This window comes from Vanessa cardui, chromosome 17 (assembly GCF_905220365.1).
Source record: "Vanessa cardui chromosome 17, ilVanCard2.1, whole genome shotgun sequence".
Classification (NCBI taxonomy): domain Eukaryota; kingdom Metazoa; phylum Arthropoda; class Insecta; order Lepidoptera; family Nymphalidae; genus Vanessa; species Vanessa cardui.
Genome location: NC_061139.1, coordinates 10,539,330 through 10,556,127, shown reverse-complemented (window position 1 = coordinate 10,556,127; position 16,798 = coordinate 10,539,330). Strand labels below are relative to the sequence as shown.

The window sequence follows — 16,798 nt, the reverse complement described above, 5'->3', positions numbered from 1 at the left end:
TAAAACGGTTGGTTAGAAAAAGATTGGATAGAAAACAATCATAATTATTTTTTAATAGCTATCTATTTTACTACACATATTTATAGTTTATTGGGTTAAACAAATGGTTAAGCGTTAACATGCATACATTTAAGAAAGAAATAAGAAAGAAAAATAAACTTTTAATCGCATATCTGTTGCAGAAAAATAACTTTAATGACGTGAACATCACGGTAATCATAACGATTGCTTTTGAAGTTACCCAAATTAAAAGTTGAATTAATAAAATATTGACTGAAATAATTTTAAACCGCCCTGCATTGTTCAGTGGGCGTTTAATTCAATATCGATTTCTCTCTTTCCGTTAACACTGATTTGAGATTGGAAAGAAGAAGACAGCATGTGTAGAAATCTTGGCGTAATGTGATTATTGATCCATACGGAATTGACTATTGATTTTCAGTATTTCATTATGATGAAAATCGCCTCCTTTCGTAATAGCGGATTGTGATATCTTTGAGACTGTTGAAATCTTTGAGACTGTTTTCAGTCACACGAATTATTGTCAGAGACAAACAAACTCCGCAATCCGTAAACACTCTTATAATCTAATGGAGCAGCAATACGATGCTACAGGCGTTATCTCCGTCTGCAGCAGGCAGGCGCTGGATCAACGACGTTGCTTTGTAAGGCCTTGGAAACTGCGAAAGGAAATGCTGAGGATTTCTTGCCAGAATATGTATAATTATTTTGACATGATCTGGGATTATATACACAGAATTAATAATTACAAAAAACTACTTGTACTATTGTTATTCAATCTACCATCAGTGATTAGTCGTGTTCGTTAATTTACGACTAATAAAATTTTAAAAACGTTTTTCGTTAACAAATAAATACTTTATTTATTACTAAGAATATTACAACTTTAAGATGTATTTCTTTTAGGGGCGTGTGTTAAAATACAATAACAATATATATTATCGTTATAATATAAACGAAACTAAAAAGATACGTATATTCTTTCTTTCTTCTAGTTGTTCTCGGTACAATCTAAATACTTTAAACCCGGATTTGCTTTACATTTAATTCAAACTGTAAAATGACGATTCAAATGTGATTTTATGAGCTCACTTGAATAAAGAATATTTTCATTTTACATACCAACTCAAATCTATGTTACGTACACGAGGGCATCGAATTTTTGATATGTTTATTACCTTGAAACGTGTCTAAGATAAAAAATAATTGCGACTCCAGAATAAAACCAATTTAATTTTATTCATATTACATGTATTTACATAAATTTGTTAGATATTTTTTGGGAGAGGACCACTAATATATTTTTTAATAAAAATATTCAATATTTGAATTGATGTTGAGTAACTTTTATAATATTTTAACACCATAATCACAATAAATTTTAAATCGGCTGACTTACGAAAACGGACTACACTACAACAAAATCACAACCAAATAATTAACTTTTTACGTGTTAAGACTTTGCGCTAACCCTTTTGTGTAGGTATCACCCACTGCCACTGCCAAACAGAAACTACAAACCAGTATATTTCGGTTTAAAGCGCGAGGCAGCATAACTACAGGTAGGGTATAACATCTTAATTCCCAAGGTTGGTAAGGAATTGTTAACATGTCTTACAGAGCCATTGCCTGACCACGTACCTGATGGTGACTTATTAGCTCGTCCGCCTACTTATGTCATACAAAAGATATGAATATTAAATACAAAATAAATACTTAAAAACCTCAATCGAGAAAACGTAATACATTTTGTTTTGTTGATATGCGTCTCGCTTTGATTGGTGTCTGCATCAACTCACTACAAGTTTTTCGTCGCATAGAATTAGATGAGATAGCGAGATGCAACTCTTTGTGTAGAGTAAGAGTTCTTATAATCTTATTTATAAAACTTGTACGTTCATTAAATTTTCTTCTCGATAATTCCTGTCGATAGATTTTACTCAAAATCTTAATCTAAGACGTCAGGCACTTGATAAATGCTTGACGTATATTATTTATTTTAATTTTGTAGGCCTGGGTCCAATTGCTCAGCTGCTGCTCCCAGTATACTGGTGTCCTGGTGTCCTATCCCTTGACAAAAGGCTATATTAGGTTTTTCAGGCAATAATTCCTGAGTGTTTCTCCTTTTCAACTATGTGATTGTTTTGACAAGCCCATACCTCACATAGCAAATATATATAGTTACATATATCACTAAAAACTATGTATATATATAATTATATATCTCTATAGATACAATTTTAGGATCAAGATGTTTTAACAAACAATGTTGTGAGTCTACAACTATAACGATCTGTCATAGGGATGCATATTTTACACAAAGCAACATTCAAGACTCATTACTAACCGAACGTTAAACAATTACGAAGAAGTACAATAATTCATTAAAACAAAAGTCATTTGTCATAACATTTGACGCGAACACTCGTAAATATATTTGTGATGAATTTATGAAATAAGTTCGCAGCGGATTTCAACGCTTACGCTTTTAATAACACTAATGCAGGTGATGTCGGCTGCGTTAAAGTTTTTGAGTTATGGCCGTTGATGGAAGAACAATGCATTAAAATTGAATGCTCTATTATTTAGATATCAAGACTCAGGTGCGACTGGTATACACATCTGTACACATATGTGTTCGATGCTACGAATGTCTTATAAAAGCTTAGTTCAAACAGAAAGGTAGAACCTTGAAGATTAGAGTTTTAGAGAGGACGAGCATATGGGCCACCTGATAGTAAGACCACCCATAGATAACGGCGCTGTAAGAAATATTAACCATTCCTTACATTTCCAAAGCACCACCAACTTTGGGAAACGAATATGCTATGTCCCTTGTGCCTGTAGTTATACTGGTTTCTAAACGGAAAGCAACAATACTGAGTATTTTTTGTTTGGTGATAGAATATCTGATGAGCCGATGGTACATATCCACAACGGGCACAAAGATCTACTACTAAGAAATAGAGGAAACCGATATATGTATTCTAGAATCGCTATAATCGCGAAATTTTGATTATGTAGTCTGTGGTCTGTGGCTATTGTTGTAGTCTGTGGTCTTTACTACACACTCGAAAATATTTAGGAAATTAGCTAATTGTATTTTTAAAGGAAATCAAATCCTCTCCATATAAAACAAATCAAAGATAGCAATTAAAAAGGGGAAAGATTTTATTAGTAAAACAAAGTATTATTTAATTACATTTATTTAAAAATATTAAATAACATTAATTTACACGATTGTACAATTCCTAATGACATTTAAGTTATTTAACGAGTTTAACTCAAGTTTATTGTTACACACATACACGACCAGCCCAGTGCGGGTTCAAACTTTAGCAAGCACCATTTGCTTTTTCCATGTGGCAATTTCCATTTGCTTAAATGGTAATAATTCATCTCGAGCCTGGCATGAAGGAACACATCGAGAACCTAACTGAACGTATCTAATTATCTTATAACAAGTATTACGTTCACCACCAAGATTGTACCAGCGCCAATGCGCTGCATGGTGGATAATCTTCACTTCAATCGGAAAAGCCTAGCAGTGAGACATTCATAGGCTGTGGCTTACTTACTGACACATCGAAGTATATTACAGTAAAAAAGTTAATTTTATATTAGAACAACATGTTTTTGGACAATACATTGTTTAAAATTTATTTTAGCCGCTATGAGATGGTCATCTTGAAAGTTGGCACTAACTATAAGAGGGTTCCATTTTTTAAATCGCCAATATGGCACCAACATTGGCCACTAATCGGACTCAGCATATTTCGTATCAGAACACAGTAATGCGAAGTACTATTGATTGGAACAAACGGTCAGTTGGTACATCCGATCCAACCAGATTGGTGTCCAAGCTTTTTTAGTGTAAAATTCAATTTATATAATTACATAAATTAAGCAATGTTGGACCAATTATCTGAAGCTGGGAGAACCAGAAAACCGGAAGTTTTTACACAAATTAGGAGAGGCTTATGTCTAACTATATGGACTGCAATTGCCTGATAACGATGACAATATACTAAATATATTATTTGACAAATATAATGTTATAATAAGTCACGAAGACGGACATTACGACGCACCGCGTTGTTGAATCCTTCTCTATACTGGTAGAACACGTTGCTTGAAGATATGACATCGGATACAGCATCTGGGAAATAGATAAAATTGAGAAAAACAACAATAAAATCAATCAATCAAAATAAACATTACTCAAGTAGGCTTCTACAAGCACTTTTGAATCACATCCAACAACTATATTAAGTGAAGCTACCACCGGTTCGGAAAGTAGATTCTACCGAAAAGAACCGGCAAGAAACTCAATAGATACTCTTTTTTAACATTCAAAACAACAGTTATTTTAGTTCATTACAATTATATATGCATGTAATTTATCCTGCCTGGAAGTCAACAAGTATTAATTCCACGCTGTTTTATTGTATTCATCTAATAACAACAATTAACAACCCCTCTCTCTCTCTCTCTCTCTCTCTCTTTTAATAGGTTTTGGGACAAATTGACATACATAACTCAATAAGGTTTTTTGTTGCGTCTTTTTGTCGTAATTCATTTCCGACACATCGAGTTTCAAATTACAACGATTCTCAAGAAGTTTCACTTCAAAATGCAAAAACGAAATTGTTCCAAAGTTATCAGAATATATGGTCGTAGCCTTAAGGATTTTAAACATGAAAGCCAGTCAAAGTCGGCGGCGGGAGGCGTGCGCGGGAACATAATCAACTTGTATAATTACACGGAGGCCGAGCCTGTTTGCACACGCTAATAGCTCGCATTGTGACGCCCACCGACTGCGCTGAACAAACCTATCGCATTATGTAATCTCTTACGAGGGGGATTCGGAATACCGCGTCGAGTCTACAAACCTGTGCTGATTTTCACATTATTTTTCCATAAAGAAAATCTCTTTTTACATGTGTTTAAATGATTGTAGGTAGTTTAAGTTGTAATTTGTATTAATAAAGTATTAAAGTTTTTGTAGATAGGAATACATGTTGATAATAAAATGAAACAGCCGTTTTGTAATATATGAACCCATTTCGTCAGATGAAGTTCACCAGCGTTTTATAAATTTCTTAGTTATTAAAATTAGCTCATTGGTTTTCAAAATGATTATGACACCAGAATAAATAGTATTACTATGTAAATTATTTTTATATTACGCCTATGGGCCAACTGTTGGTAAGAAGTCAGCACTGAAAAAAACTAAAAATAATATTCCTCAAATCGCCAATGCGCCACCGATCTTGGGAACTAAGATGTTATGTCCATAGTTCCTTGTACACTCTGGCTTTTTACACTGGCTCACTCATTCAAAGTGGAACGCAAAAAATACAAAGTATTGCTGCATGGCGGTACAATATATGACTTAGTGGTACCTGCCGAGACGGAATTGCACAAAGCCCTACAACCAAGTAAATATATGCGTAAAAAAATATATTGATCAGATTCCAGATTTGAACTCAGATCATTCAGAATGTCAAGGCATATTTGCCATCTACTAGACGAAGATGCAGTTAGCTGTTCACAGATAATAAATTGGTAATAAAAATTGGACAATATTCGCGGGGACCCGGCAGCGTATGAACTAACTTACACTTAACCGGTTCGCGTTAATAGCTCCGCTTCACAGCGAGACTCGGTAACTAGTGTAGCATTTTAATTTAGGCAGGCTTTATACGAACGACGGTGAATTAAAGGCGGAGTTGATGAGAAGATCGCTTTAATGAGCTACATTCATACGCGGGTTTTTAATAGAAATAGTTTGTGAAGCAAACGGTAACTGAAAGGGGTTTAATTTATTTTCATTATATTTTAGTTTAATGGATTATTTATTATATAAATATATAAATGCAAAAGTAAGTTTTGTTTCGTGTTATACTTTCAAGTTGCAACTTCTCAAAAGATAATCACGAATTTTTCCATATCTTCATGGGTACAGAAGCCCTTGTTTTCTCTGGGGTAACCTAACATCTACTCCCCCCCCCAATCTCAGACGTGAGAATTTAACAATTTTATATACTTTAATCTAAATGCGTTGTATATCAACTGATATATGTTTAAAATAACTGACTTAACAATAGCGCGGTTGTTAACTACACTCAAACAACGATTAGTCTTGCTTGATAAGGGTTATCAATTACAATTAAAATTGACGATTACAATTTTTTTTATTGCAAGTCTCTTTTTCATACATTTAACTTATGCATAACTTTAAGCATATGTTATTCGTATATCCGTAGGAAGTGTCTCAAACGGAGCTTTAGGAAAGCCTGTTAGATAACTATACGAACGTAGCTAAACAGTTTCTTATATTAAGCTACCGTTATATAATAAATCCATCATTGGAGTAGTGGATTAAGCTTTAAATTCGCGAAAGCAAGCAGGACTTAGCCCACCAGTGCGACACTCACAAGTTACTTGATATCAGTTGTCCAATTAGACCATAGGATCTTTAAACAAAATGTGTCGCAAAGAATTTCGTAAATGGAAATTTATCAATTAAGCCATTTATAAAAAAAATAATTGTCATCGCTAATAAAATTAATTGGAAATCTGAACCATAAACGCAAATATACGAAGCAGATATATTACACAACGAGAAAATTAGTTCCACACACGCAAACAACCCATATAACATGGAATTACATAGACTTACCGAAACTCAATCAAAATACGAAAATCAATTCAACGATAAATGTTAACTTAGAATTAATAATATTTAACTTAAATCGAGTGAAACGAATACAATGGGAGTAGACTAAATCAAACAATGGATTTCGTTTAACAATCAACTTAGACCGCTTCATTATAACTTGGTCGGAGTTACGTCGGGGGAACGGTCTGGTGGATGTTAAATTATTACATGTTTCATTTAAATAATAGATGTTTAATGAGAATCGTCTTGCACTGCGATAGTCGATGTCAATCGAAGATAATGGTAGCGTGTTTGACTCTATATAATTTTTATTACTGGCTGTTTGTAATGTAGTGGTTTGTTTTTTTTTTTTTACTTATTTACATGTAATAGGCGTTTGTCTTCCATCTCACCTGATGAAAAGTGATAAAGACGAAGGTGGTACACGCTCATCCAAAGGAAACCAGTCCACTCTACTCTTAAAGGCTCCGGAGTTTAACTTATCAGGAAAAATAGACGCAGGCAGGTCGTTCCAAATCTTAGCGACTCTCCAAAAAATAGCTGACAAATCGTTTAATTCGACTTTTGGGTATGTCAACAGTGGAAAAGTACTCCAGTTATCGTCGACAGTTTTGATACCAAGTATATATATATACTTAACACCTGATGGAAAGTGATAAAGACGAAGGTGGTACACGCACATCCAAAATAAACCTGTTCACTCTACTCTTAAAGGCTCCGGAGTTCAACTTATCAGGAAAAATAGACGCAGGCAGGTCGTTGCAAATCTTAGCGACTCTTACCAAAAACGAGCTGACAAATCGTTTAGTTCGACTTTTGAGTATGTCAACAATGAATGGATGGAAAAGTACTCCAGTTACAGTCGACACTTTCGATACCTTGTATGTATATTTATAAATAATAGCTTCTCCTCGCAGCTTCGATTTGTTTTTATTTCTTCGTAAAGAGTAACAAAGGCTTAAACCTTTGAAAGCCAGTTGTTCCTGAGATTAGCTGAATCGCCCAAAAACCATTAAATCTTAGCATCAGTATCGACACAGATATAGACTACACTACTTTTGTTCAGGTACATATGTTAAAAAACATATAAATATATCTCAGTGCAAATAGTTTTTATGTTAAATTAAATTTAAAACAAAAAGTATCGGTTACACATGCTTCCACTTTGTAGTGGGACTTGGGGTCTACTTCTTTTGACTGCAGAAGTTGGTGGATAAAGTGTAGTTTTTTAAAAAACTAAGCTTCAATAAAATAAATATATTTTTTGAAAAAAGTTGATTTTGCAATTAATAATTTTGCAATAATACAGATAACAGAATAAGATAAGCACAATTTAGTTAGTAAAATATTTTTTTTACTAAATAAATTGTTAATATACAATGTCAAATAATGAAGTCATAATTGATAATTGTAATACGATATAATTTACAATGAATATTCAACGTAATATTTTTAAGAAAAACACAAACCTATAATTATATTCAAATAAAATCGTATCTTTTATACAAGACACGTAGCAGCGTAGCAGATTGCTACGAAGGATTTAATTAAATAAAGACCAATTTATTGTTTCTCATCAAATCGTTGTTAATTCATTTAAAAGCCAATCGTAATATTATCAAGATAGAAGTATGAAAGCGTATCAAATATTCGCTTCCAAGCTGACGTTACTATTTGCGTAGGTGGAGGATGAATTTTCTCTCTATTCCATTACAAATCGCGTTGAGACTATTAACTAGGCAAGTTAGCGCGTCAAAGCAATTGTTATAAAGCGATGGATGCACGAGAATCTAAGCGGATTTTGTGTTCGTTTAGAATAAAGGTCGGTCTAGAAATGCTATTAAATTTATACATGTAGCATACATGTATAAATTTTATATTATTTTAAGATACCATACAAAGCAATTTCACCTTAACAATGACACCTTGAGAATTAGATTTAAGCAACTCCATAATGCAGATTTCAATAGATATTTTTTTTGTTCTAAACATATTATACCAGAACGGAGATGGCCAGTTATTTTAGTACTTAGTGGCAGGGCTTTGTGCAAGCCCGTCTGGGTCGGTACCACCCACTCTTCAGTTATTCTACCGCCAAACAACAGTGATCAGTATTGTTGTATTCCGGTTTGAAGAGTGAGTAAGCCAGTGTAACTACAGGCAAAAGGGACATAACATCTTAGTTCCCAATGTTGGTGGCGCATTGACGATGTAAGGATTAGGTAATATTTTTTTACAGCGTCATTGTATATGGCTGTTGGTGACCACTTACCATCAGGTGGCCCATATACTCGTCCGCCAACTTATACCATAAAAAAAAACAGAGTATCCACCGCAATTTTGAAGTTCTTATTTATTTATTTATGTCATGACAAAACTCTACTTAAACATGAAAAATATCAGACCTGCAGTTCTATTCTTAAAGATAATTCGTATCACCAATTGCACGATACGCTATTTTGATTCGTATATACTATCAATATCATGATGATATTAATATCATAATGATTACAGTCATTGTTGCTTACAGTGTACATATGTCGACTGAGAAGAGACTCAGCAAGGCATTTTTTATATGGGCTAATTTTTACACTATCATTATCTTTACATAGTGTAAAACAAAGTCGCTTACTGCACTCTGTTCCTATGTATGCTTAGATCTTTAATATTACGCATCGAATTTTGATACGGTTTTTTTGCGGAGTAATTCGAGATGAAGGTTTTTGTATAAACTATATTGTACAATTGCACCAATATATATTAATCGAATTAAATATTATAATAGTAATTTTTTTAATGATTTTAATATTAAATAGTGAACTCCAACCCTTTTAACAGAACAATTCCACGATGTCTATTAAGACGTTTCCCCGACCGAATTATACGTTTAATATACAAAATGGTAGACAATCGGTTAGGCGCGGACAATTACGGCGGGATCAGGTGTTCGATTCCAGCGGGTGACGTCAAATGAATATTAACAACCCTTCCCGGCGGCGGGCGTAATTGAAAATAATAGGCTCACTTGTAGCGTTATGTGATAATGTTCGGAATAATATGTAATAACGACATTGCGTATTAATGACAACGATCGCGTGTAACGCGTTTTATCTTAATTACGGACGTGACTTGTGAGATATATTCGTTTATTTTTTTTTTTAATATGTCCTTAATGATATTAAGGCATTGCAACCTAGGATTTTTAGATAGTTAGAGCTTACTTTTAATGTTAATTTAAACTTTTATCTCCACCATTTTTTGGTGGTAAGGCTCTGTGCAAGACCGTCTGGGAAGGTTACCCACTCATTAGATATTCTACCGCCAAGTAACAGTACTCGGTAATGTTGTGTTCCGGTGTGGTGCGTGAGCAAGCTTGTGACATAACATCTTAGTTTCCAAGGTTGGTAACGCATTGGCGATGTAAGGAATGATTAATATATCTTACAGCGCCATTGTGTTTGGGCGGTGGTGACAACTCTCCATCAGATGGCCCATATGTTTGTTCGCCAATCTATACCACAAAAAATCTATATAGCATTAGGCTTTGGATTTGCGTTAATTTTTTTATAATAGGGTTTAAGGAAATTAATGAAGCTACGGGTTTCATTCAACTATGTTCTTTGAAATTCAAGGAGTTTGAACTTATTTAAAAAATATAAAAACAAAACTGACATTATTTATGATTATTGATTTTGTGTGTGATTCACAAGGATACACGCACACATGCTTATCATATCAAGTGTATTACAAATCTTACCTTGCTTATGTACTTGAGATATCGGTACAATGCGCCCGAAGAAATCCTTATGAACCTGAAACAATGCAGAATACGTTACATATGATACAAACGCAAAATACTTTTAAAATACAAATACTACACGTCTCATTACTCCACTCATAAAACCACGTCGCGTCACGTACAATTAAAAAACACATTTTCCTCTAAATTGCTTTCTGCACAGCGCCCGCGGCCACAACACATTGCCGCTCCAATTAGAAATCACAACGAGACGGCCACACGTATCACACAACTCTCCATTATTGCCTCACGCTAATTTCATACCTATTCGTAAGCCACTAAAGACGAAAACAGCTTAATATTTTTTGTATACAATTCCGAGTTTTATTATAGAACCTCGTATAATACGTACGGTAACCACATCATCTAAGCAGTATTAATGCAAGGCAATATGACATCTATTGTCTTGTGTTATGGTGTAATTTAGTGCGTGTTTTTTTTTTAAAGTTGGTTGGTTGTTTCGAGTAGTTTATGTAGGTAAAGTTGAGTGTCTAGATGTGAGACATCGTTAGTGGTGATTGTGGTAACGATGTTGTTACACCTATGTTCCGAGTGGAATGTTCTCGACTCGAGCTACGAATTATTATCACAATGAGGTTTTTAGGTAATTAACGTGTATTTAAAAAAGGATACATCTTTAAATTATTTAAGTTAGACGTAATCTGATAAACGTTCATTATGAACAACATTGAATTAAATCGTAAAAGTAAAGTTTAAGATACCTATGAAACACTCGTAGCACTTCGTAGCAGTTTTTTTAAAGGAAATAAATTATTGTAAGTTTTAATTTTTTTAAATTGGTTTCTAAAATTTTCTGATCAGTGACTGTCTCATCACTCCGGTGGCTAGATATGAGCACGCAGATCTTAAAGTCCTGGGTTCAAACCTAGGACGGGTCAATAAAACGTTGTTGGGTTTTTCTGTCTAAAAAAATTCAGTCCAGTTGAGATCCTGGAAGTTAGAAGTTTTTAGGCCTCCGTGCCTTGAAAGGCATGTGAAGCCGTACACTACAATCTTTCTGGTCGTGTCCGATTTCCGGACTACTGGATTATGACTACTGGATAATGAGTGAAGAAAGGTAGTTCCCCTGCGTTTACATATTATCGTGCACACTTGTGCCGTGACCGAAATCTGTCTGGATGACATCATTATATTTTTAAAGTCACAAATCATTCATCTGATTTGAGACAATTAATTAATAATAGAACACTAATATTTGTTTGTCAAATATTCGTCGTAGAGATTGTACCTATATTGTAGTATTAGAATTGAAACAAAATAATTTTTTACAAACAAGACGTTTTTAAGATCATTTACCAAAAAAATTTATAGGTTGGATTGTGAGAGATTGTTTAAGAGATTGTCTTTGATCGTTATTTTTATAATTACCATCGAGTTTGCTCATTCAAATTAGGACAAACACCACTGATGTCACGGGCTTAAGCCTGATTTGGAGCAGCGTCTTTTCCTTTTAAGGAGAGATGATATTTGTCTAGTACGTGGACACTGGGGTGTTACTTAAAACATTTTATTGGGTGCATATCAAATCAACATTAAAATAAACTATAATCGAGACAAATAAGATCGATCGCAAAACAATATCAGAACCGAAGATCGGGCAATATCAAGCCAATAACTTGTTGGTTATCCGAGTGAGATCGACAATAACATTGAAACGGCTCGAAGCGATGGCGCTGGACGTGTAGCATACGCTGAAGCGAATATTCAACTGACGATATATATGTACATTTAATTGTATATTTTTTACCCAAAATAATAACTTAGGTTGAGAGGGCTCATTTCAATTACATGACATTTTTATTTAAGTTATCCTGCCTGAAAGTCAATAAATACAAACATTACACTCGTCAATCATCTATATTTATCTCTTAGAAGATTTAAATGTTATTGTGATTACACGTAACATGTTTTTATGTTATCTACGGCGTTCAATTTACCTTTTTTTTTACATATGGGTTATATGTCAGCCCGTTTTAGACGAAGAGTCTATACTTAAAAAACTAAAAAATGTAGACATCAATAAGGGTCCCGGTCCTGATGGAATTCTACCGATGTTTATCGCTGCATGCTGCTCTGAATTAGCTCATCCACTGTCAATAATTTTTAATAAGTCTGTAGAGTCTGGAGTTTTTCCATCAGTGTGGAAAGTTGCAAAGGTGGTTCCTGTTTATAAATCAGACGAAAAAGAGTCTATTTCCAACTACAGACCAATCTCAAATTTATCAACACCCGCAAAAATATTCGAATCATTAATTTGTCCTTACATCAATAGGCACCTCAAATTATATTTAAGCGATCATCAGCATGGATTTGGCGATTCTCGATCCACCAATTCAAATCTGGTTCCATTTACAGAATTATTAATTGACGCAATAGACTCGGGCCATCATGCTGATGTAATATACACCGACTTCAGTAAGGCCTTTGATAAAGTTCCTCACAACATTTTAAATTCCAAACTACGTGCATACGGGATTTCTGGTTCTTTTCTAAAATGGTTGAGTTCATATCTACAAAACAGACAATTCTTTGTGGTAGTAAATGGTTATGAGTCAAATATACAAAAAAATATCTTCAAGTGTTCCTCAAGGTTCCCATTTGGGACCAGTGTTGTTCAATTACTTTATTAATGATCTTCCAAACTGTTTTCTTTTCTCTAACGTCTTTGTTTGCTGATGATTTAAAGTTTGTCAGTGTAATTAAGTCAAATGAAGATTCTATACGTTTACAAAGCGACATCAATAGGCTCATACTATGGTGCAAATACAATGGAATGCACTTAAACTCTAAAAAGTGTCATCATATTAAATTCTCGCGGAAAAAGAAATTGAATGCTTTTAATTACTACATTAACAATGATATAATAAAGGAAGTAGATCAAATTCGCGACCTCGGTGTGGTATATGATAAAAAATTAACTTTTATACCTCATATGGACACAATAATAAATAAAGGTTCTCGCATGTTGGGGTTTGTTCTATGAAATTGTAAGATATTTCGGGACAAAAAAACTAAAATATTAATTTATAATAGCTTGATTCGTAGTGTCTTGGAATATTGTAGCGTGGTCTGGAGACCACATTATGCTACACACTCACTGCGACTTGAGCGTATTCAAAAACGATTTGTATGGCACCTTGCGTTTCATAATGGCATAGCTAAAAAAATACGCTCATATAAATGTCACCTTAAACACTTCAACATGAAGTCCCTAGCCAATCGTAGGCATATACTGGATGCAATGTTTGCGGGTAAAATTTTTTGCCACAAAATTGACTGTCCCCAGCTTCTTGGCCTATTCAAGCTGCGTGTACCCTCTAGGCTCCCTCGCAGCTCGATCACACCACTCTGTCCACCTCTTAGAAAGACTGTGTTAGGTGCCATCTCTCCCTGTTCTAGATTATGTAAAGTGATAAATGCTTGCAGTGATCAAATCGATCTACATTATGAATCCCTCACTAAGCTGAAAGCAACTTGTACTGGCTTATCTTACATTGATTAATAAAATAACTACTTTTATGTATACATATTTTTGTTAAAAATTTTTTTTTCTTCTTCATGTCTATTTTTGTAATTAAGTTTTAGTTTATCTATATTTTGTGTTAAATGAATTTGCTGTAGCTACTTTTTACTTTTTATGTGTTGGTACAAGCGGTGTTTACCTATAATTAGTTATTACGCTATTCTATGTATATATTTTAAATGTTTTATGTGTTATATTCAGTGTAAACAACTTTTGGTAAACCTAAATAAAATAAATAAAAATGTAGCTATTGATTATGGTTTTATATGTACGTATAAAATGGTTTGAATTCTTGGATTATATGGCTTTTAATTGTATCAAAGATAAGAACACATATTAATGATAAGTACGTTAGCTACAGTTTGGCACGTTGGTTGATATGATTGGTAGTAGTACATTTATGTTACGTCAGTTAGGTACTATGTATCATTCGAGTGTTGGAGAGAATGTTAATACTTCAATAGACGAAAAAAATATGCAAGAATATTTATGATATGAATGAAGATTATAATTTTTCAGAACTGCCTTATAAAATTTACCATTCCTTACATCGCCAATATGCCACAAACTTTGGTAATTAAGTTGTTATGTCTTTTACGTTTTTAGCTACACTGACTCACTTACTCTTAAAATAGGAACACAACAAATCTAAGTATTACTGCATCGCGGTCGAATATGCGTGGTTGATATCTGCACAGACGGGCTTGCACAAAGCCCCATCAAGTAAATGTAATATTTCCGATACGAGTCACTTATGCCTTGGGGCAGAGCGTAACTTCGTTGTATAGCAATATTTCTGATTACGGGCCTCGGTAGCGGCGGTAAATCGCGACACACGCGAGCATAAACACAATTTTCTTCTCATAAAAGTTATCCTTACACATTACGACACACGTAACGCCCATCGATCGGTGATTGGCTAGCAAGTGTATGTTATATCGTTATTGTCAATCACGAGATGATCAAAAAGTCCTTATGGGGTAAGAGGATTTTACCTCTTACATCGACCCTGATAATATGAAGCGTTTATTGTCTTAAATAGATACGTATGTCTTATGTGTGTGTGTATTCGTATGTGTCAATATACGTTAAATTTGCACACATACATACAAAATCTTTGTGTAGATTAAGCGTTACGTAAATTAGTCATTGTTAATTTTTTACAATTTTATATTCGAGTAGGTTCGTAGAAACATTTTATTTTTATTTTATTCATCACAAGATTACCATCGAACTGGCAAGAAACTATTTTCCAGCAATTTACCTAAGTATATTAATTTTAATTAATAATATTCATACGATCTACAACCCTATTATACTTCATAATATTCCAAGCGATGTCTAACCGTAAGCTAGTCTTGCATCTCAACATTATATTTCAGCAGTCAGTCAACACATTTTCCGCGCGACTTCGCGGGGGGTGGCGCGGGGGTGAGGTCGCAAACAATACAATCACGACCAATCTGCCGCGCAAATAGGAAAATAGAGTGCACGATGATGCAGGACCGGCTTTGATACAAATTATGTTTAAATTGCTTTTATGTATAGAGGGTTGTTTCAAGTATGTAATTCACACTTATTGTTTAACGGCAAGTAATCATTCACTTATATGTAGAAACACACGTGAGATTAAAACGCAGAAGGATAATATTATTTATTTTGTTTTGAAATTAAATCATAAATAGTGGGTATACCGAGAAACTTTGCCTTTATTTAACACATATTTTTTACACATGACTAGAGCTCTTCAAAATGAGAACATAACAGATTTTCTATGTGTAGAATGTGCAGATACAGTCCCATAATCACTGGGAGAAAACTCGGTTTACGCTAATAATATATAAGATATAATTGATGATCAAAAAGTTTTTATTTCAAAAACTAACCATCGTAAATATTAGTGCACAATACTGTTCTAAAAGGAGTACTCTGTTCTCTGACTCCTAAAATCCAATAAAAGGGCAACCCGGAAAAGATAATTCAAGGTCAGCCGTTGTTCTTGTTTTCTACAAACAAATAGAATTACTGCTTTCGTCATACTGAATTTCCAACTGAAACCGGTATTTGAATTTGGAACCTCGGCAGTTACAAACTCATAAGTTAACTGACAAATCATTATGCATTTTTAACAGTAACAATAGATTTGTTATTTTTCAACATTGTACGTGTAATTTTTTAATGAAGAGCACTGAATTTACATGTGCTTAATTTGTGTTTATAATTTATTTTTATTTCAACTATTTGATTGGTCACACACACACACATAGATGTCTGAGTTGACGATATCAAAAACATCGTAATAATGGAATTAAATTACGAAACAAAATAAACACCAAGTATTAATAAGAGACCTATTCTCTGAAAACAATGAAAGTATTACAATTTAAAATCGTCTCGAATCCGGCCCAAGTTTCTTTCAAGATCAGGTCGTATCGTTTTCGAATCCTCTAGAATCCGTACAATTTTCCGCCGGTCATTTTTCATAGTTTCCCGGAGCCCGAGGCCCGCTCCCAATACTTATTTGTTCGTAAATACACAATACTTACGATATTGTGTTTACGAGCGATTCGAACGGGCGGAGGTTATTTGGAAACTTTTTATGGGAATAGTGAAAGATAAATTGACAAACAACCCCGAGAGATAGGGTTGAAAGGTTTCCAATTGTTCAAATGTAAATTATTTCGTATTATATTCTTATTGCTAGCTGATACATTAGTGGTACTGACGGTTTTGTTTCAATGTTGACGTT

The 16,798-nt window shown here is 33.9% G+C and overlaps 1 protein-coding gene across 1 annotated transcript in view; it reads right to left on the bottom strand.

Annotated features, from left to right (window-relative positions):
- Nucleotides 1-3,240: 3,240 nt before the first annotated feature.
- LOC124537059 (chromosome transmission fidelity protein 18 homolog) overlaps nt 3,241-16,798 on the bottom strand; it is a 46,949-nt gene continuing 33,391 nt past the window's right edge. The window contains exons 15-16 of the mRNA XM_047113771.1: nt 10,464-10,518; nt 3,241-4,180 (exon numbers count right to left, since the gene is read on the bottom strand). Of these exons, the coding sequence (XP_046969727.1) occupies nt 4,077-4,180; nt 10,464-10,518 (159 nt within the window). The 3' untranslated portion in view covers nt 3,241-4,076. The remainder of the gene's footprint in view (nt 4,181-10,463; nt 10,519-16,798) is intronic.